This window comes from Quercus suber, unplaced genomic scaffold (genome assembly GCF_002906115.3).
Source record: "Quercus suber isolate HL8 unplaced genomic scaffold, Cork oak 2.0 scaffold_331, whole genome shotgun sequence".
NCBI lineage: Eukaryota > Viridiplantae > Streptophyta > Magnoliopsida > Fagales > Fagaceae > Quercus > Quercus suber.
Genome location: NW_027069784.1, coordinates 49,106 through 71,984, shown reverse-complemented (window position 1 = coordinate 71,984; position 22,879 = coordinate 49,106). Strand labels below are relative to the sequence as shown.

Genomic DNA, 22,879 nt, shown 5'->3' with positions numbered 1-22,879 from the left:
ATGTTTTGTCAAATTTTTTTATGTCTATACTTTATAGACTTTCTCAAAAAAAAAAAAAAAATCATGTTAATTAATAATTTTAAAAATGTCTCAAGCCCCTAGATACATCAACCTGCCTTTGCCGACGATACAACCCCAAATACAGCAACCTGCCTTTGCCGACTTATACAATAAGAAGTGCGTATCAAGAATTAGATATTTTTTTGTGTCGGGGAAGGGAGGGATGGGCTGTTGTGCACTTGAGTAAAAGGACTAAGGAGTGTAGTGGAAGTGAGTGACTCGTAGAAATTATGTAGTGAGTGCGTAGTTATGCTAACAGACTGTATTCCATTTACTTTTGTAAACTGGGCCTCTCTTTGTCTATGACTCTATGTTATACCCACCCTAGAGAGAGTTATAGAGATTTGGGATATTCTATGATATGGGATAAGCACTATAAGCAATGTTATTAAATGTACATAGAGGGAGCACTAGATTATGGACTTGATTATGTTTGAGCAGGTAAACTATGAGTTTTTTAAAGAGGAAAGAATACACTTTTTTCTATAGTAAAATATGATAATTTATTTGGCTTCACAACACATTCTTCTCTGTTTTTTTGTTTGTTAGCAAACAATGCATATGCCACCTAATAGTACAAAAGATTTTAGTTGTTGGTACTTTAGGGATGCAAAACGTGAACTTCTTTTATAGTTTTGGAGGTGAACTACTTTCCTAGGCACATTAAATAGGAGTGTGCAATATGAGCCAAAATATATATGTTGGATTATGTATACATGTATTTATTATTTTCACTTCAATTGTTTTTATGTATAGGTTGTTCTGTCATGAGTCTATAAATACATCTCTCAAAAGCTCTACTTCTATAAATAAATAAATTATATATAGGTACAAACAATAATATCTACTACATTTTTTCTTTATCATCAAGAGAGTTACTTTGGGTATAATAGGCAAAATTCAATCTAAATCTTTGATTCGCCAACAAAGAGCTTTTCTAGTTTAATTAATTGGAACTTCACTATTATATTCTCTTTTAAATTGTAAAAGGAAGAGTCACTATTTTTTGGTGATTATCAAACTACCCTTTTTATGTTTTAAATGTGCATATCCTTATAAAATATGAATATCATGCATAAAATTGTGAATGTAATGTGTACAGAGGGTACCGATTATATTAACAAGTGTGCCGAAAGTACTTGTTATATTTTTCAAGCTAGGAAAGTTGAAGAACAGTATTATGCTTTAATGTTGTAAACTTCAGGACTAAAGTGTGACATAAAACTTTTCATTCTAAATACAACACGCAAGTTCAACACTAATCTTGTACGCGAATTCTGAACTCTATCATCAATAAATTTGAGCTTCAGTTATGATTCCAATCACGTCACTACACAGTACACAGTCCACGTATGGTGCACGGCACAAATGGATTCTTTTTTCAATTTTTCATTACCCATTTTCCTAGTGTACTAAGCTTTCTCTATAGATAGGAACATAATATGCTGTTGATCCCAGGGAATATACTCCTCTAACGGTAACTTGCACATATTGGAATTAATCAATAATAATGCTAGGCTATACAATACTCACAATAATAGGTTACAGTAAAGACTAGGACCCAGAACCATTCAACAATAATACTTGATTATTGAACTGAAGTCATCCAAAAAGAAAAGATTTTGATTGAACAAATTAGCATTTGTCAAAAAAACCCACTTTGGTTGTGATATGATAGCACAATAATATTTGATTAAACTCAATCATCTAGAAACAAAAATTTGATTGATCAAATTAGCATTTGTCAAGGAAGCCCACTTTGACAATTGTGATAGCTGAAAGACATTAAAGGAGAAATGGTAGGTACATGTATCTAATTTTTCATAACTTGTTGAATTGGCAAATTATATGATTGTAAGAACATGGACCTATAATGACTACAATTTTTTCATCTTTGTTAGCTTGATCACGAAATTGTGAAAATTCTATGAGAAAGTTTGTAATCTGTAAAACAATGTCTGGGACAATCTGTAATAGTGTTTAAGTTATAGCCTAATCTTGTTTTGGTCAAAAAGATGCCTTATATTAGCAATGTAATACATAGAGCAATGAGCATAGATCATTCACTATCTCTCATAAAAATAGAACTAATGCAAAAGGACAAGGAACATTTGATGATAGTGACACGATGTTTAAGGGTCTATTATATTTCTTATGCTTGCTTTTGTGTAATGATTATTATTTATTAAGTTCTTGATTTGATTTATACAATTATTAAAAAAGTTGAAAGGAAGATCTAAAGGCAAAGAGAGAAAGCAGATTCGCTTTTTGCTTGGTTTGTGTTATGGGGGGTCTTTTGCGTTGTGGTGTGTGTTTTGTTTCTTTCTTCCCTTTCAAATTGAGATCTCTCTAACATGCTAAGGATATGGAAAACAAAACAAAATTGAATTAAATACACCATAGTGCAGTCAAGCTCATCTCTGAGAAGTCATGAGAGTCAACTCTTGATGCAATTGCTGGAATTTTGTCTATTAGTCATTGACATCACAGTTATGGATGAACCTTGCATGTGATCGCAATGTGAGTAGCACAACCAAGTATTTCCTGTCCATGCCGAAACCCAATCTAGCCCTACACACAAGCAAACATTGACTTGGGTTTGATACAACTTTCCTGGTTCTTATCTCAGGTCTTAAGTAGACTAGCAATAAGGCTGGCTTGGATAATTAGCAGTCAACTAGTCAAGTTACAATTAGCAATTCTCTTAATAACTTATATAAACCAAATCAATCTAATAACACTCAATGTGAGACTCGACATATGCTTACCAACGTGCAGTCATATAATTCAATCAAATATCTAATATGTTTGAGATATAAGATAAGTCTTCTAGGATTGGATTAGTAACCTAAAATTGATTCTTCTCTTTATTAGGATTGATTCACACCATTATAAGAAACGATAGTGTAGCTTTAATTAAGTCCATTTCAAACTAAACACTCCTCTTTTTTTCTTTTTTTACCCTACAAAAACTAACACTCATTCTATCATATCCTTATAAAATATGAATATCATGCATAAAATTGTGAATGTAATGTGTACAGAGGGTACCGATTATATTAACAAGTGTGCCGAAAGTACTTGTTATATTTTTCAAGCTAGGAAAGTTGAAGAACAGTATTATGCTTTAATGTTGTAAACTTCAGGACTAAAGTGTGACATAAAACTTTTCATTCTAAATACAACACGCAAGTTCAACACTAATCTTATACGCGAATTCTGAACTCTATCATCAATAAATTTGAGCTTCAGTTATGATTCCAATCACGTCACTACACAGTACACAGTCCACGCATGGTGCACGGCACAAATGGAGTCATTTTCAATTTTTCATTACCCATTTTCCTAGTGTACTAAGCTTTCTCTATAGATAGGAACATAATATGCTGTGGATCCCAGGGAATATACTCCTCTAACGGTAACTTGCACATATTGGAATTAATCAATAATAATACTAGGCTATACAATACTCACAATAATAGGTTACAGTAAAGACTAGGACCCAGAACCATTCAACAATAATACTTGATTATTGAACTGAAGTCATCCAAAAAGAAAAGATTTTGATTGAACAAATTAGCATTTGTCAAAAAAACCCACTTTGGTTGTGATATGATAGCACAATAATATTTGATTAAACTCAATCATCTAGAAACAAAAATTTGATTGATCAAATTAGCATTTGTCAAGGAAGCCCACTTTGACAATTGTGATAGCTGAAAGACATTAAAGGAGAAATGGTAGGTACATGTATCTAATTTTTCATAACTTGTTGAATTGGCAAATTATATGATTGTAAGAACATGGACCTATAATGACTACAATTTTTTCATCTTTGCTAGCTTGATCACAAAATTGTGAAAATTCTATGAGAAAGTTTGTAATCTGTAAAACAATGTCTGGGACAATCTGTAATAGTGTTTAAGTTATAGCCTAATCTTGTTTTGTCAAAAAGATGCCTTATATTAGCAATGTAATACATAGAGCAATGAGCATAGATCATTCACTATCTCTCATAAAAATAGAACTAATGCAAAAGGACAAGGAACATTTGATGATAGTGACACGATGTTTAAGGGTCTATTATATTTCTTATGCTTGCTTTTGTGTAATGATTATTATTTATTAAGTTCTTGATTTGATTTATACAATTATTAAAAAAGTTGAAAGGAAGATCTAAAGGCAAAGAGAGAAAGCAGATTCGCTTTTTGCTTGGTTTGTGTTATGGGGGGTCTTTTGCGTTGTGGTGTGTGTTTTGTTTCTTTCTTCCCTTTCAAATTAAGATCTCTCTAACATGCTAAGGATATGGAAAACAAAACAAAATTGAATTAAATACACCATAGTGCAGTCAAGCTCATCTCTGAGAAGTCATGAGAGTCAACTCTTGATGCAATTGCTGGAATTTTGTCTATTAGTCATTGACATCACAGTTATGGATGAACCTTGCATGTGATCGCAATGTGAGTAGCACAACCAAGTATTTCCTGTCCATGCCGAAACCCAATCTAGCCCTACACACAAGCAAACATTGACTTGGGTTTGATACAACTTTCCTGGTTCTTATCTCAGGTCTTAAGTAGACTAGCAATGAGGCTGGCTTGGATAATTAGCAGTCAACTAGTCAAGTTACAATTAGCATTTCTCTTAATAACTTATATAAACCAAATCGATCTAATAACACTCAATGTGAGACTCGACATATGCTTACCAACGTGCAGTCATATAATTCAATCAAATATCTAATATGTTTGAGATATAAGATAAGTCTTCTAGGATTGGATTAGTAACCTAAAATTGATTCTTCTCTTTATTAGGATTGATTCACACCATTATAAGAAACGATAGTGTAGCTTTAATTAAGTCCATTTCAAACTAAACACTCCTCTTTTTTTCTTTTTTTACCCTACAAAAACTAACACTCATTCTATATATGTTGATCCCTCACATCTCATTTTAAGGAAGAAGTACCATAGCATATAAGGCGGTGGGTGGTGGCAAATTTATGGTGGAATGACTACAAACTACCTAAAAGTGTAGCACACAAGATATGAATGGTTGATCTATAGATAACCTCTATGACATGGGGTCCATTTACTGTGAGAGATATGCATATGATACATAGGATATTTTTTTCCTACGATTTTAGTTATTTGTATTTATGTTTCATAGGTCAATGGGGGTACAAACTCGATCTAGTTCAATCTAGACTAGGACGACAACTCAACATTCGATCAATATTTCTGCACCGTACCCTTCCATACACAAGGTCCAGTGTTGTTGAATAACAAACAAACAAAGCCTACCTAATGCTAATTCTCACAGACAACATCCAGAGTTTGATGACTGACTACTTTGGCATAAAAAGCAACATTTACAAAAGGTCACTTCTCCTACCACTTTTGCATTTAGTATCCCTCATCTACCGTTATGTTTGCATTAATTGTAAAAAAATAGGTGCCACAACTTTGCGGCCGAGGGGATTAGAAAGGAGCTTCTCCTATTAACCAATTTGAGAGAATGGTGTATTGTCAAGACTTTTGAGGGAAAATCTCAGTCTTACCAACGAACCCTATAACATAACCTATCTAAGCTCTATTTGAGAAAGTATGTTTTCAAATATGCTATTTATCTTCCATTCTCTTAGAAAATATTTATTTCCTTATTGACTTAAACTTCAGAGTGCCTTCGACCAACCCTGTTGGTCTTTGGCTTAATTAATAAGTTGTTCTTTTCTCGTAGGTGTTTGATTTTGAACTCCTGGACATTTTAGCTACCTCGCTTGATTATAGAATGCTTGTCATGCTTCCTGTTTCTGAAATCCACATACCTACAATTTGCATTTTGAAAACCAAATAACATACTTTAATTATCCCAAGTCCAAGTTTTATTGAAACTGTATGTCCGGATGTGTAGCATGTGTTAGCCTGTTAGGTTAATTAACCAAAAAAAAAAAAAACAAACCTCTCATTTGTCAAGCATTTTCCATCTAATCTTACCTTCCTTTTTTCTTAGGCAAGTCCAAACCAAGTACTAGTTATTATTCATTCTCAATAAGTACGTAGTCGGCTCGATTAGATCACCATTTTAAATTGACTGATGGTGAATTTCTTTTCATAATCAAACTTTCTTCGAATATTTACTTGGAAGTAAATGTCCACCAACACTAATGAAGACTACATGAGCTTAGAAAAGAAAATGACAAATTATGCATGCAATTCTCTAAGTGATAGAAAAAGTTATTTCGGTGCTAATTCTTAAACCCTCAACTTCTTCTTTTTTGTTTGAGGTATATTCTTAAATCCTTAACTAGTCCCTCAAAAAAATTAAAAATAAAAATAAAATTAAAATTAAAAAAAAAAAAACCCCTAACTAGGTAATTAAGAAGAGCCAACACAAAATATAAATTTTCTTAGAAAACTTCTATATCCACAGCATTTTCACAACATTTTCACAATAAATCATAGATGACAAGTTGTTACTGGCGGGCAAAAAAGTAATTTTATTTATAGATTCACGATAAAAATTCATAACCTGCTACTTAAAATTTGTTATGAAAAATGTTATAGATATAGCACTCCTTAATTTCTTATACTTACAACAAATTTTATTTATTTATTATTATTATTATTATTTTTTGAGTCTTAAACGTACTTATAACAGTTATTTAGAATATGAAACCGGAATACAACAGTCACCTTGATTAGCATGGTTTAAACTTTGAAACTATTGCAGTTTTTACACAATTTAGAACCTTTTCATACCAATTTAGTATTCCAGATATATATCTGATCAAAAACTATGATCTTTATGATGGTAAATTCCAAGGTCTACATTTTCAGTTGTAAAATGCGTTGAGTTACATAGATACCACATATTCTTTTTTCCTTTTTTGATTTTTCCTCGTACTCTACTGAAGGAGACATAATATGATTAAAGTTTATTATAAATCTTGGAATCTCATATGATGGTGAAAAGTGATTGAGATCTCCTTTTTCTCTTGAAATAAGGTGGCACCGACAGTTAATTACATATAGTACTAATAAACACGTGAACTCAGGATTTTAACTTTTCATGACCAATGTACCACCCGATTCTCATAGTCACATGCATAAATAAGCCCTCATGATACAAAAAGAGAAAGGAAAATCAAAGAAAGAAACAACCAGGACAGCCATATATAGATGTATATGCAAAATTAATTAATGTGCTCAAGGAGTTATAATCATGATGTTTACAAATCAAGTCGTTTTTCACTTCATTAGAGAACTTAGCTAGATTCTCTCCTTTTTGGTTTGGTCCCTTAAGACTATCATTGACTTACCAAATGGAAAACCTTTTCATTTGAAAGAATTTACACTTTCTTTTTCTTTTCTTTTTTTTTTTTTTTGTTGTGTGAAAAGTGATTGAGATCTCCTTTTTCTCTTGAAATAAGGTGGCACCGACAGTTAATTACATATAGTACTAATAAACACGTGAACTCAGGATTTTAACTTTTCATGACCAATGTACCACCCGATTCTCATAGTCACATGCATAAATAAGCCCTCATGATACAAAAAGAGAAAGGAAAATCAAAGAAAGAAACAACCAGGACAGCCATATATAGATGTATATGCAAAATTAATTAATGTGCTCAAGGAGTTATAATCATGATGTTTACAAATCAAGTCGTTTTTCACTTCATTAGAGAACTTAGCTAGATTCTCTCCTTTTTGGTTTGGTCCCTTAAGACTATCATTGACTTACCAAATGGAAAACCTTTTCATTTGAAAGAATTTACACTTTCTTTTTCTTTTCTTTTTTTTTTTTTTTGTTGTAAATCTACTATTTTAGTTACCGTAATCGTTAAGAGTCTTAGGAGTTAGTTTAGTGATTCCTAAAACTTCATGATATCTATAAAATCTTAAATTCAAAGCCTCTCACCAAATATTTGTAAATATCTAAATACTTTTTTTTTTCTAAAAACATAGTTATATTTCAGTAACATAACTTATTTTTATTTTTAATAAGATAATCAAGTGTTGAATCTCCTCTCTACGGTTATTATAATTATCAAATTATCAATATATAAGTAAGTAAATAAATAAAGAGAATAGAAGCTACTATGTACAATGTACCCCAGTTAAGATAGCCTTCTCTAGTCACCCAACTCAACTTCCATTGTCCTTTTTAATCAGGAAAAAAAAAATTTTGGGTATTTCCTATTTTCCTTGCAGATCATTTGACCAATATTACATAAGCATATTGTTATGGATTTTTTTTTTTTTTTTTTGTTCTACATATATAGTATATAATTATAAGAGTTTAGCTACAAAATTAGTTATAGCATTAGGCTACAACCGTACTCAATAAAATATTATATTTTGAAAATCTAACCATTGAATCGCATATTTTTTACGCTCTTAATATATATATCAAATTTTGTTTCAATCGAATATTATTTACTATATAATCTATATATTTATATTTTATGTATAATTTTAAATTACAAAAACTTACAATTTATACAATTTACTGATGACATAATTATTGATTTTTAATTTTCTAGAAATTTTGCAAGTATGAAGAATATATCTCCATTCTTTTCTTTTCTTTCCTTTTTTCTTCTTTTTCATTTTTCCCTTTTGGGAGGGGGGTGTTGTCGGTGGAACTGGAGCTGTGACAGTGAGAATTACAGAGCAAGTAAATCCAAAATTTATTATGGGGGAAACTTGGAAACAATAATCCGAATAGAAAGTTAAAAACTTTAAATGCCAATGAAAAACAAGCATCGGCATGGCATGTGATAAATAGACCACTCAACTCAAGTGATAAGACAAGCTCCCCAAAGAAATTGGTAAAAATAACTTATCGTAAGAGCATCCCATCAGCATGTACAAAATTGTGCAAAATGGAAAAAGTAATAGATTTTACACATTTTGAGTAAAAAAAACATCCACATCAATGGGTGTAAAATTATGCATAAATACACAATTGCTATAGTAAAAGTGTATATATGCACGGTTATTATAGCATGTGCATTTAATATTTTAACAATTTTTTCTCTCTCCTCTCTATATCGGACTCTCACCTCCCTCTCTTTTCCTCATTTCATCAGAGAACCTCTCTCAAGTGCACAGCTCTCTCTTTCTCGCATCTCATAAATCTTTCTACCTCTATCTTCCGCCAATCGCCACTGCCACTGATCGCCACAATCGCTGATCGCCATCGCCACCACTTTCTCTTTCTTCCTCTTTCTTCCTTTGTTTCTCGTTGTTTTCGATTTGAATGGGATTGATCAGTGGGTTTTGGGTTGAATGGGGTTGATCACTAGGTTTCTCGTTGAGAAAAGTCACCCTTCCAGTTCCAAATGAAGCATCGCAGTGAACGACAAGTGTGCGTGGAGGATGAAATCTGTGAAACCCATATGGAAACGCAGTGTTTCGGTTGAGTTGAAGCGAGTTAAAGGGCTTTGCAGATTTGGATTTGGATGAGAGGGAAAGACATGGTGGATGAGTGGGGCTTGTATTTCTAGTTTTTTGGTTGAGCTTGAGGCTGCCGTGATAGTGATTGTGGGTGTGGGTTGATGGTATCGGTGATTGTGGGTGTGGGTCGGTGGGTTGTGTGGATTCTGGTGTGATTGGCTTGTGCTTTGGGGTTTTTTTTACTGGGTTCTTTTTTTTTTTTTTTGGATGCTGGTGTTGATCTTGTTGCACAATGTGAGGCCAGAGGTGTCGATCTTGATGATGGTGGCTATGTGGGTTGTGTTGGGTCTGTGAGAGAGATGACAATGTTAAAGAAATGAATATTTTATTTGAATAAATGTGTATAATAGACAAACTAATATGGGTGTTTTGTAAAAATTGGAGTGTAAAATAGAAAAAGTAGGTTTTAGATGTGCAAATTTACAAAATTTGCACATCTACTGATGTGGATGTTCTTACGTGAAATGTGAAAAGCTAGCATGGAATATGCTGACATATTGTTTGGACCGTAAATCTCATGGGCAATATCTATTTTACACTCACAACTCAAACTTTTTATTTTTATTTTTTAACTGAAATCATAATTTTATGAATATAAAATCGTGAGTTGATGCATTCAAGTCATCACAATTTCAATTCAAAATGTTTAGAATGCATAGAGAATCATGAGTTGGTGCATTAAAGTCAAGATTTCAATTCAAAAAGTTGAGAATTTGAACTCAAATCACATTGTGTCACACTATCATCCTCGAAGGAGAAGGCAAGGAGATGCATTGTGGAAAGGATCAAAGGTCATTTGGTTCTTTAGCACTGGGCAGAGGGTAGATATGGTCTTAGTGAAATTGGGCTTGCCAAATTAATTTGACTCATCACACACACACACACACACACACACAGCTACGATTAAGATTGTGTTCAATACATCAATTGCACTTGACATATTAGAATCCAAATACATGCCTACATGTCCAATTTTGAACATATATCCGTGTCTCAACATGTCCAATATAAATATGAGCATCGAATGTGCTAGGTTAATTGGATGATACACACCCTAAAATTTTAAGAATGGGGAACCAAAATTTATAGCAAATATAAAAATTTAACCAAATTTAAAAGTGTCATATAAAAATATGAAGAATTTGCGGGCCAACCATATATCATTTTTGAAACATTTTAGTAAATTTAAGGGTTAAAATTTCTTGAGAAGTTTCAAGAGTGGGGAAGGGGCCAAACTTCTATGTACGTGGTTCTGCTACTTAACTGACCCAACTTGTAAAACAGACCAAATGTTTCTAGATCGAATCAGAGGCCAATCAGGTGGGTCAGTAACTATGAAACTAGGAAACTCTACAAACTAGAGATATCATTTTTCATAATACACATTGCAATTTGCAACATGCTTCTTTGTCTTTTTATTTTTCTTTTTTTCCTTTTTATTTTTATTTTTTCCCTTATCACACGTATATCCTACATCATATACCACTAAAGCCTGGACAGGACTATTGTTGTAGGCACAAAAACTTCGTATCACTCAACTTCTACCAAATAATACAAGAACTTCTATCACTAAAGGTCTAATATAAGAACTTTTATAGTTAAAAATCCGTTTAGATTGAAGGGAAAGAAGAAGAGTAGAGTAGAATAGATTTGACCCAAAATTAATTTATTTTTAACAAACTCTACTCTTTTTTTTTTAGAAGCTTAACAAACTCTACTTTACTATACTCTATTCTACTCTTCCTTCATTCAAATGGGCCTTAAAATACACTCTTGCAGTGATATTACAACATGCAATTAGAAAAAATAATATATATATATATATATATTATACTAAATTAATTAGATGTAAAAAAAAATGCAAGAAACTAGCACCTAGACAAAAAAATAGAAGTGTGGGTTTGGGAAGCACATTTTGTGGGTTTCTTAGCGAGTGCCTTTTTTTTAGTGAGTTTTATACACTGTTCACGAGTCTCGCAAGTATTTTTTCAGCAAAAATAACTTTAAAACTGAGTCACATAGTACTATTCACACATTTAACAAACTCTACTCTACTCTACTTTATTCCACTCTTCCTTCATTCAAACAATCTTTAAAATACACCGCTTTAGTGATATTACAACATGCAATTAGAAAAAATAATATACATATATATATATATATATATTTTTTTTTCCCTTATCACACGTATATCCTACATCATATACCACTAAAGCCTGGACAGGACTATTGTTGTAGGCACAAAAACTTCGTATCACTCAACTTCTACCAAATAATACAAGAACTTCTATCACTAAAGGTCTAATATAAGAACTTTTATAGTTAAAAATCCGTTTGGATTGAAGGGAAAAAAGAAGAGTAGAGTAGAGTAGAGTAGAATAGATTTGACCCAAAATTAATTTATTTTTAACAAACTCTACTCTTTTTTTTTTTTAGAAGCTTAACAAACTCTACTTTATTATACTCTATTCTACTCTTCCTTCATTCAAATGGGCCTTAAAATACACTCTTGCAGTGATATTACAACATGCAATTAGAAAAAATAATATATATATATATTATACTAAATTAATTAGATGTAAAAAAAAAATGCAAGAAACTAGCACCTAGACAAAAAAAAATAGAAGTGTGGGTTTGCGAAGCACATTTTGTGGGTTCCTTAGCGAGTGCCTTTTTTTTAGTGAGTTTCATACACTGTTCACGAGACTTACAAGTATTTTTTTCAGCAAAAATAACCTTAAAATTGAGTCTCACAGTACTATTCACACATTTAACAAACTCTACTCTACTTTATTCCACTCTTCCTTCGTTCAAACAATCTTTAAAATACACCCCTGTAGTGATATTACAACATGCAATTAGAAAAAATAATATATATATACTAAATTAATTAGATGTAAAAAATAAAAATGCAAGTAACTAGCACCTAGACAAAAAAAATAGAAGTGTGAGTTTGAGAAGTATATTTTACGCGTTTTTCAGCGAGTGTGTTTTTTAATGAGTTTTATGCATTGTTCATGAGATTTGTAAGTATTTTTTTTAGAAAAATAATTTTAAAACTAAGTCCTACAGTACTATTCATATATTTAAAAATTATTTTATTACAATATTTTTAGTTTTCAGTTTTTAGCAATAAACAAAATCAAAACAGACCCTAACTGGCAAAGTAACAGTAATAAATTAAAGTACGGTTCAGATTTCAGCAATTCAGAGACACACAAAACAATAGAAATAGAATTTTCCATCCACCCCACCACCAAATAGAAAAAACAAAACGCACCCACTTTACAGCCAGAAAAGAAAAAGAAAAATGGTAAACTGGTATATGCGTGGAAGAGAGGGAGAGTTTTCTCATGTATAGTCCATGAAAACCAAGTTCTGCCGAAGCAACACTTGGTTCAAGCCTTTTTTTTTTTTTTTTTTTCATTTATTATACCAACTTTCTTTATTTTATTTTATTTTTTCTGTTTCAAGAATCACGAGGTGTAATAGCAAATTATTGGATTCTTTGGCCGACAAATACTCACAGGCACAGGTTTCACTCACTCGCAAGCTTGACTCATTGCATGTCTTTTACGTCACACTTTGTGTCACAATGTCAGTCAAGTTCTATTTATGGAAAGAACCAGCAGGTACTAAACTATAAGTCTATTTAATATCATACGTACATTTTTCTATTCCTAGCTAGTGACAAAGTTTTTCCAACATTTTCCTATTCCTAGCTTGTGACAAAGTTTTTCCATCATCAATTCATCAAATATAGTTGTCAAATTGTTACAACTTATAAATGAAAACAAGGTTCTGAATTCTAAGTGCCCCAAGCCCTTAATCCGCTAGTTAATGCTGAGTTTTTTTTTATTGTGCTCGCTAATTTTTGTTGAGAGTCGCACAACATTCAATTAAAGTATGCGTGAATGCACCCGTTAACAAAAACAGGAAAAGATAACTTTGTTAGATTCTATTTTAATCCCTAAAATTTAAAAAAAATATTTTCCAGTCTTTCAAAAGTTATAAATGTAACAGATTAACCCCTTTTGTAACCTGACATTAAAATAGGGCAGTTTTATCAAAGTTTGTCATATAAGCAAGAACTATAACTATACAAGTAAGAGTACAAAAAATACAAATTCTCTATATCACTTTTTGTGTTCCACTAATTACAACTTGTCATGTGTTTATTTTTTTTCCATTTTAAACTTTGGCTATTTTATAAGTAAAATTAAACAAATACATGACAAGTAGTAATTTGTAAAACATAAAAGTAAAACACAAACAACGGTACAAAAGATTTGTATTCAATTACAAAAAGGCTAATTCATGCATGTACAATTTTTTTAAGAGACTAACCTTGTACATTTATAAATTTTCAAATTCCCCTACCAACTAAAAAATCATAAAAAATAAGTAAACTTCTTGAATTTCAAAGACTACAATAAAACTTGATTTGGGCTCTAACGCATATTTTTACAATTGTAAGAAATAGGATATTAGTGATAGGTACAAGTGGTATTGAATACTGATTTGGCTAACCCCCTGTGTAGAACTGTTATTAAGAATAGCATTTATTTATTCATTTCAAAAAGTAAAATAAGTTATTTTGTTGTATGGCCCTAAGAGTTCCACACACGCGCACACACACACATTCACTAGTATTGCTATAATTTTTTTTGAGAGAAAATTACAACATGCTGCTAACCTCGCAGTTCGAATCCTTTCCCCTCTAGACCCCCAAGCACTTTGTACATAAGAAAGTGCCAATTCAGCTACAAGGCCTTTGGCCTATAAATATTAGACTCACAAGTCACAACCACAAGAATGGAAAGTCCAGCTTAAACTTTATAACAAAGTATGCAAACTAAACATGATCGCCTTGCTATTCAGCTTAGTTTAGCTTATCTACAATCTCAGGTGTGTGGTATGATGGGAATCCATTTTGCAGCAATCCATTCTGCACTTATGTTTAACCATTCCCAGTGTGTGTTTGAGTTTGACTAAGATCTAAAGAAAAGCATTAAAATGACCTTATTTTCTCTCTATATTCTTTTCTCTCTTACTAAAGACATTTAACTTGAGGTTCTTGTAGATGAATCATTCTAGGAGGATGAATAACATCAAAAAATTTCCTTTTCCAAAAATTAAAAGTTTATGGCTAGCTTATGTTCATTCTATTCCCCAATTAGGAATGTTGGCAGTCGCTTCATTCACCATCTTAACAAGGGTGACCTGTAGAAAGGAAATGGCAAAGAGCAATTAAATATTGGAGTTGTAATTACTGTAGTATATGCATAAAGCAAATTCATAGATATTGGGCAAAAATTTATAGAAGAAGACCAAAAAAAGGAAACGAATTAACAGGGTAATAGAATATGGAATAGAATTGTTTACTACATTATGTCATTATGTGTAAGCATCCAAACTTCAAGATGTTGCTAACACATGAAACTAGAGATAATTATTGGAAATTCAAATTCTAAAAGTTCAAAATTACTTGCCATTTCCTAATCCCTAGGATGAAATATATATTAGTTGGGTAAGTGAATTCATGTCTATGATAGTCATCAAAACATGAACCATATAATGCATACTCTTTTTCTCCCCCTCTACGGTAAGGTGAGAGACACTGTTAAAGGGAGAGCCAAACGTGCCATTGAGCCAAGAGGCTCTTGGTTGAATCATATTATGCATGGATTTATCATTTTTACGCTTCATGTATCATACTACAATATTAGAACACAATAAACTTTATAGAAAAATTATAAGTGCACCAATTTAAAGGCATATTTTAGAGAAATAATCCATAAATGACTTATTTTATCATCAATTTATGCAATAATATTTGAGAAATAAAACAAAAGTTCAATGATAATATATTCCCAACATCCATAAGATATGAAATTAGCATACTATGGTATAAAATAAAATAAAATAAAAATCATAATTCACACATCACATTCATATGAATCATACCCAAAAGTAACAGTGCATTATATATAATGTATATGTAATCTCTCTTTGTCTTTCTTATCTTGTTAGAATATAACAGATTAATTAAAAACCAAGTACACATTTGAATCCACCTCGGATATGACAGACATTTGAAATAGAGTACATAGAAATAGAGTACATACAAAACTTTAGCACAGCTGCTATTGGATTTTAAAGAACTTTTGGACTCTTTTATTTGTGTTAGTTTTTCTTTGGTACACTGCAAGTGTAAGAGAGCAGCTTTTATTTTGGCAAAAGGGACATTGCGGGTCCCTCTGGTGAGATTTGGATAGAGGAGCCTCCCCCTCCTTCTGCCCATAATTTATCTTCGGATGTACATAGTGTTTTAAATTTTAATAAAACTTTGCTATCACTTTTGGCTAGAAAAAAAAAAAGTGTACATTTAAAATAAATAAAAAAATTAACAATTACACACTAAAACCAATGGATCAATCCAAAGTCTAAACACTAAATATGAAGAATAAATAGTAAATAATCAAAAAAAGAGGGAAAAAATTATGTTCCACCATAAGGAGGGCTCTTTCCTCTTATGTATTTTTTTTATTAGTAAGTTAACAGATGCACTCAATGGGTTTTGCACACACAGCCTTATCCTCTACCCTTTCTTAAGTGTTGGCTATCATTCCAATCCAACTGAGAAAGCACTTCCAACCAACATATGCTAGAAAAGGGGCAAGGAGAGAAGGAATAAACAGAGCTGAAGTGCCACTTTAACTAGTGGTAGGCATCTCCCCACTCCTACAGTAAGATAAAGTAGGACAAAGAAGGCTACATATCTATGAGAGGAGACGTGTAAAAAAATCTATATAATTATCACAGAGGAGTGAAGAAGAGAGAAAAACTCATACAGACATAATTGCCACATGCGCTTGAGTAGAAACTAAGACCAATATGCAAATATGGGTAACAGCTTAGTCAGAAACAGTGTGGCATGGATGACACATATAATGGAAGAAAAAGGCCAGCAGCACAGACTGAGTAATTTTCCACCTTCCATGATTATAAATTACCCAAAACCATTACAAGGAAATACATAGTGGCATCCTCATGTTTTTTGTAGAAAAAATTTGAAAAGAGACACAGGGATGCAGAAAGCTCCCTTGTTTAATACATAGTGGCATCCTCATGTTTTCTATAATTGATTTCCATGCGTCAACATTATCTTCACTGACAACTTACTCCACAGAGTGGAACATGAAAAGTTGCAGTTACATGACCAAATTACACAATTAAAAACTGCTTGGCAACTGCAAATTTAAGAGAAGGAACAGAACGGTAATTAAAAACCATGCCCTTTGGAAGCCAAAGACTTCTAGGTCAAATGGCATTTCTGGCGTTTACAACAAAAACGTCCAACTGTCCAAGGTTCAAACTCTCCCTACCCAAATTAAAATGTATCCCCCCAAAAAGAAATAAAGACATGCCTTTTGGAAAGGATGAAGTCTTAAACGTAAAACCATGATCAACAACTTACTCCTGATGAACAGATTTCAATAACTTGATGGACTATGTCTTACAGAAACAATGAAGAAAATGCCATTACTGAAAATGATGAGCTATCAAAATCAATGTTGACTGACTGGACACAAATCCAGACGCCAACAACAAATGGAATGTTATAAGTAGTTCAAGCCAAACTTTGGCATCCCCACTGCAACATAATGCAGCTAAGAAGATTCTAAGGCCCATTCATATACTAAAATTCAAGGCTACCCAGTAACCAATTATCTGGAATAGGTGTCAACAACTAGAGAAACTCATTGTTCTAGAATCTAGTCACAGAGATGGTATTACTTAGCTGGCTATATCATATTATAATGTGGCTATGGCTCCTGATGATCTGAGAGAGAAAGAGCTGGGGTGGGGGGAGATTCTGTTCAAATAATTGTATGAGGTGGGAAAATATTTTATCTTTATATGCAAATATGATGGAAGTGCACGTGGGAGGCAATTTACCCTGCCCCAATTAGCACAACAGCCTATAACAGAGATAATTACAGACATAATTCAACTTTGAGGCTCTTTAATTGAACCCAAACATGGCCGCCCCATTTATAATGTTCCGGCAAACCAGACCTGATGTCCCAGCCTTGCTGATGCATAGTTTCCAAAAGTTCTTTAAAAATATCAACCAATAAAAATCCTACATGGTAGATAACGATACTACAACCATTTAATGCATGTAAAAAGAAAAGTGTTTTACAGCACTTTTGTTATTAGTTTAGAGATTCTGTTAGTTTAGTTAACAACAGGTCAGAAATTTTTAGGTTATGTACTACTTTTGTTATGGCCCATAAATCCTAAACGACATAAGTTTAAGGCAAAATAACATTCCTAAATGAATTAACATGGGAAGGCCTAAAATAGACATCTAGGAGTGAGAAAATTCAAAGAATAAGTTCTCACCAAAGGGTTGAGGTCGTTAAAATATGCTGACGTTTGAAACTAAAAACACTAGTGGTGAGTAAAAGACCTAAAAAGTAAAAACACTAGTGACGGGTAAAAATATCTTTGCACTTGGAATATTCATCAAGGGGGGAGAGTCATTTTGTAAAACCTCCCTTGTAATTTGCCCAAAATAATTTTATTACTAAAGAGAGACACACATATTACATTGTAAATTAACAGCATATAAGTGTAGCAGAGAAGGAAATATGAAAACAGATGCTTGCTTAAGATCATTTTCAACCTAGGAAGATCAATTGATGAAGAATGAAATTAACAAATACATACCACACTTTCGGGTACCCCTGGAGGGGGCAAGGCGAGGTTTTTTGGTGGAGGTCCACGTAAATATGATCTCTTGTCAAATCGCCACTCCCCAAATTTCCCATATGTTAGCTCACCCTGAACATCAAGCTACTTCAGATAGATATTTTGTAATAAATTAAAGATAGTGAGTATCTGCTAATAAATAAAAATGTAAGGTCAGGCCTAGTAGCCTTGCAAAATTAAGAGAAGAAGATGATGATGAAAGGCCCATTTTAGAAACTAAAATAAAGAAAAAGCAAACAAAGGAAGATATTCAATAGCAAACAGCCATGCTTGGAATAGCAGATTGTCATAACTGGACAAATTGGGGAAGAAATTGTACCTTTAAGTTGTAGTCACATCCATAAGTGTAATGAATGATAAACTTTTTTCCAAGTTCCGTATCCCATGGGGGCTGGGGAAAAAACGAAAGAAAAAACACCAGGCTTCTAAGAGGAGCTTCGATAAATGCATATAGGAACGTAGTTTAAGGTATTTACTAAAAATCAAATTCAAAATGAAAATCTCCTGTTAATAGTTAATACAAAGAACTTCACAAAAAAATAGACATACCTGCAGCATAAAGTCTTTGCGAAGAATATGCTGCACACCGTGCAAAGCAGAAGCTACAGCATAGGCATACCTGGATTCAAACAAAGAAACAGAAGCATAGAAAAAGTCAATATTCATAATTTCATATCAAAAGTTCTAGTATCAACTTGCAAAATGACAATCACTTTTATCCTCTTGAATCTGATAAGTCAAAAACAGTCACTTATTTTCTATGCTTACATTTCTAAAACCCATCCAAAAGCTTTATCAGTCTCTGGATCATCTTTCATTTTCAAGGAAACATTCATCCATGTAGGTGCAATCTTCTCCAATATATCCTGAATGAAACAATGACTCAATCCACAAGTGACTACTTATTTAGCAAACAAAAAGAAAATAACTCTTAAGACAAACACAATAATTAATAAACAATAGCATAGCCAAGAAAAGAATAACATTGGAAAAACTAGTGTCATTACATGACTACATACATTTTAGTAGGCAATCTAGCGACAAGAGTTTTTACCTTCTTGATAATTACAGGAGAATTGCCAATAGGATCAATATTTTTCACAGGGCCTTTCTCCTCAGGATAGAACTTCCTTACAATTTTCTCATGCTGATCAGGCTTAATGTAGAAAAATGGAAAGGCAGCAGGATATCCCACACGTGCCAAATTAGGCAGTGGCTTTATAAAGATGTGATCAGGCTCTGCCATCAAAATGTATCTGCATCAATGGTAGAACAAACAGCCTTTAACCTTTATGAAGATAAATGTAACCCAATTTCAGATCCATAAATTTATGCACTCACTCTTCCTCTATTGTCGCCTTTTGTAGCCATTGCACAAAGGCCCATGGTCTATTTAAGACAACGTATCCCTGAGACATGATTTTCAAACTTGTGTCAAGAATGTATATGTTTATACAATCATTAGTAATAAGCAGAAACAAATTATTACAATTGGATATTTGGTCAAAAGAGAGAGAACAACAGAGTATTTGGGTGGATAAGACAGTCTAGAATATGTACCCTCGCTAGCAAGGCTTTGAAGTCCAACTTCAAAATAATCTTTTGTAAGACATTGGAAATAATATACCAAACTTTATATTAAAAAATAAAAAAAAATAAAAATAAAAAATAAAAAAACCTCTAGTATAGAGATGCAAGGTTTATGCTTCACGCGTGAATTTTACTTTCAGTGGCTTCACTGTCTGTAATAGTCTTGAAAATGAACGGAAAGCTCAACCAATGCCTATAAGAAAGGGCTTAAACACATTTCATTCAATAAGATTGGAAATATACACTTTATTAAAACTCCTATAAATAATATTACTCCCTTAAAATCCATAACAGTAAAGTTCTCCAGACCCTGATGAAGTACTGAGATACAGGCAACTTAATTGAGCACTCAGGACCAAGTAACATGATTCAAACTTTAGTAAGGAAAACCACATCTAAGTTTCATGTTGAGTTATTCCAGAACTAGTAACATTCAAGAAAAAATTCCAAGATACAGTATGTTATTTACTCCACTTAATTCCATTTATTTATCCTTATTTCCAGCTATTTCCTAATTAACACTAAAGTACAGAATAGTTACACACCAACCCCCAGCTTGAATTTTGCTGATGAGAACAGAGTATGAGGCCAAAGACCTACAAGAGTAGTCGACTCTTAAGAATATGCTTTGACCTGAAGGAAGAGGATCAACCACCATTGTAGGAATCTCATCCATCAAGTTGTCAGGATTTCCTGAATGCAAAATCCGAGTGAATCCTCCCATCTCTGATCCTGGCAACTCCTTCTGCTTCTTATACCAGTAGTACATGATGCGACATTGCCATTTGCTATAAGGAGCATCCGTGGCTGTTAATGCAATATGGAATGGTAACTTGGCATTCTTCAGATTCCTCGCACTCTCAGGCATCTCAATAATGGGGTCAGATGATAATGCACCTTCCCTATTCCCAACAGATCTATAGTGGAATATCATTGTCAACAAATTATATGTTGCAAAGAAAAATCCAAAAGCCAACAGTACCAGCAATACTGGTGAAGCCCTTCTACCAATCATAGTTGGCTATAATAAAATCAAAACCAGATTCTCCAAGCTCATAAGAGACTAATTTTCCTATTCAGAACAGCTCCAAAATGAACACCCCTTTATTCCTTAAAAGTTGAAACTTTTACCATTAACCATGTAACAGCATCAAACACTATATTTATATGGTACAACTTCCCAAATGAGGTTCACGAGTTAACCACACAAATATAGTTCCAGCAAGCAAACTGCAGTGAAATTAGGACAAAAATTAATCTGATAAGTGGCAAAGTAAGGCAAAAAGTGTTCACATTAGATCAATATGAAAGATAATTTAAAATCAGAAACATGCAAAGCTTTCATCAATTCAACTCAAAGATATTCAAAAAGAACATCAAAAGCCTTTTAGCTCAATAGCATAGCTTGAAGTTTCTAACAGAGACATCTAAGGTTTGAATCCCCTCCCCAACCTACAAGGTATCAGAAATTTTCAAAAATAAACTCATTAATCCCATTTCAATTCCAAGTCAACTTTCGATATATACCTATGAAAATAAAAATAAAAAATTTCATTGTTAAAAAAAAGAAGTCAACTTTCAAATTATATTTCAGGAAATAGCAAGTAAAACTACTTCAATCAACACAAAAGTTAGAACAGAACACTGATATGAAAATAATCAAACTACCCATTCTGGCACAATCTAGAAAACAAAACTTCAGATAAGAACGATCCTAGTTGGTACAATTAAACATCAAACAGATTGAAATGGACTCATTAAACCTATAAAACCCATCCAACGACTAAAAATTCACAGTTGACTCCACACAAAAATGTAGTAATACAACACTGTTGTCCATAATTCAAGAAGCACCGACAAAAATTCAAAGTATGCAATAGCTATATAACAACAATTTGAAGCAATCAAGTCAGACAAGCAAGTTAATCAATAAAAAATGAAGGAGGAAAATTTCAGCTACTTCAAATTTGCATAATTCAAATCAAACACATTGAAAACCATTTAGTCATTGCACCCATTCACAGAAATAAATAAATAAAAGATAACAGATGGGTTCAAATCAAAATTGAGAAACCAAAGTATAGAACCAATAAAAATGCAAACTTTGAGAGCTGTGTACCTAAAGAATCCAAATGGGTACCCAGAGAAGCTGAAGATACCAGAAAATAAGAAAAACCCAGAAACATTAAACAACCGCTAAGTTGAGGAAACTATCAGAAACAAACAAATAAATGTAAGACAGAAACGTTGCATAAAGGAAAAAAGAAAAATGTCGTTGCTGCTGTTGTACTCTTATCACTATGCATTAATTACGTGGAAACTTGGGAGAGAGAGAGAGAACCTTGACGTGTGTGAAGGGACAGCTAGATGCGAAGATGGGTGGTTTTGGATCCAGAGGCAAAGGATAATGAGAGAAGAGAGTTTTTGACGAGTGATATTTGAAAAGTCTTCTTAGAGCATTCACATCAGTATTTCTATTTTACACATCCATTTTTACATTAAAAACCTACTTTTTCTATTTTACACTACCACTTTTACAAAACACCCACATCAACTCATTTATTTTACAAGTTATTGCAATAAAATTGAAGCCCTTCTACCAATCATAGTTGGCTATAATAAAATCAAAACCAGATTCTCCAAGCTCATAAGAGACTAATTTTCCTATTCAGAACAGCTCCAAAATGAACACCCCTTTATTCCTTAAAAGTTGAAACTTTTACCATTAACCATGTAAAAGCATCAAACACTATATTTATATGGTACAACTTCCCAAATGAGGTTCACGAGTTAACCACACAAATATAGTTCCAGCAAGCAAACTGCAGTGAAATTAGGACAAAAATTAATCTGATAAGTGGCAAAGTAAGGCAAAAAGTGTTCACATTAGATCAATATGAAAGATAATTTAAAATCAGAAACATGCAAAGCTTTCATCAATTCAACTCAAAGATATTCAAAAACAACATCAAAAGCCTTTTAGC

At 32.6% G+C, this 22,879-nt stretch overlaps 1 protein-coding gene across 1 annotated transcript; it reads right to left on the bottom strand.

Annotated features, from left to right (window-relative positions):
* Positions 1 to 14,336: 14,336 nt before the first annotated feature.
* On the bottom strand, positions 14,337 to 22,148 carry LOC112002128 (hydroxyproline O-arabinosyltransferase RDN2). Its single transcript, XM_065759543.1, has 9 exons — positions 22,015 to 22,148; positions 20,509 to 21,125; positions 19,647 to 19,714; positions 19,360 to 19,561; positions 19,074 to 19,171; positions 18,855 to 18,924; positions 18,625 to 18,696; positions 18,264 to 18,377; positions 14,337 to 14,747 (listed from the first exon to the last, which is right to left on the bottom strand). The coding sequence occupies exons 2-9, from the start codon at positions 20,908 to 20,910 to the stop codon at positions 14,685 to 14,687; spliced, it is 1,089 nt and encodes a 362-aa protein (XP_065615615.1). The 5' UTR covers positions 20,911 to 21,125; positions 22,015 to 22,148; the 3' UTR covers positions 14,337 to 14,684.
* Positions 22,149 to 22,879: the final 731 nt, after the last annotated feature.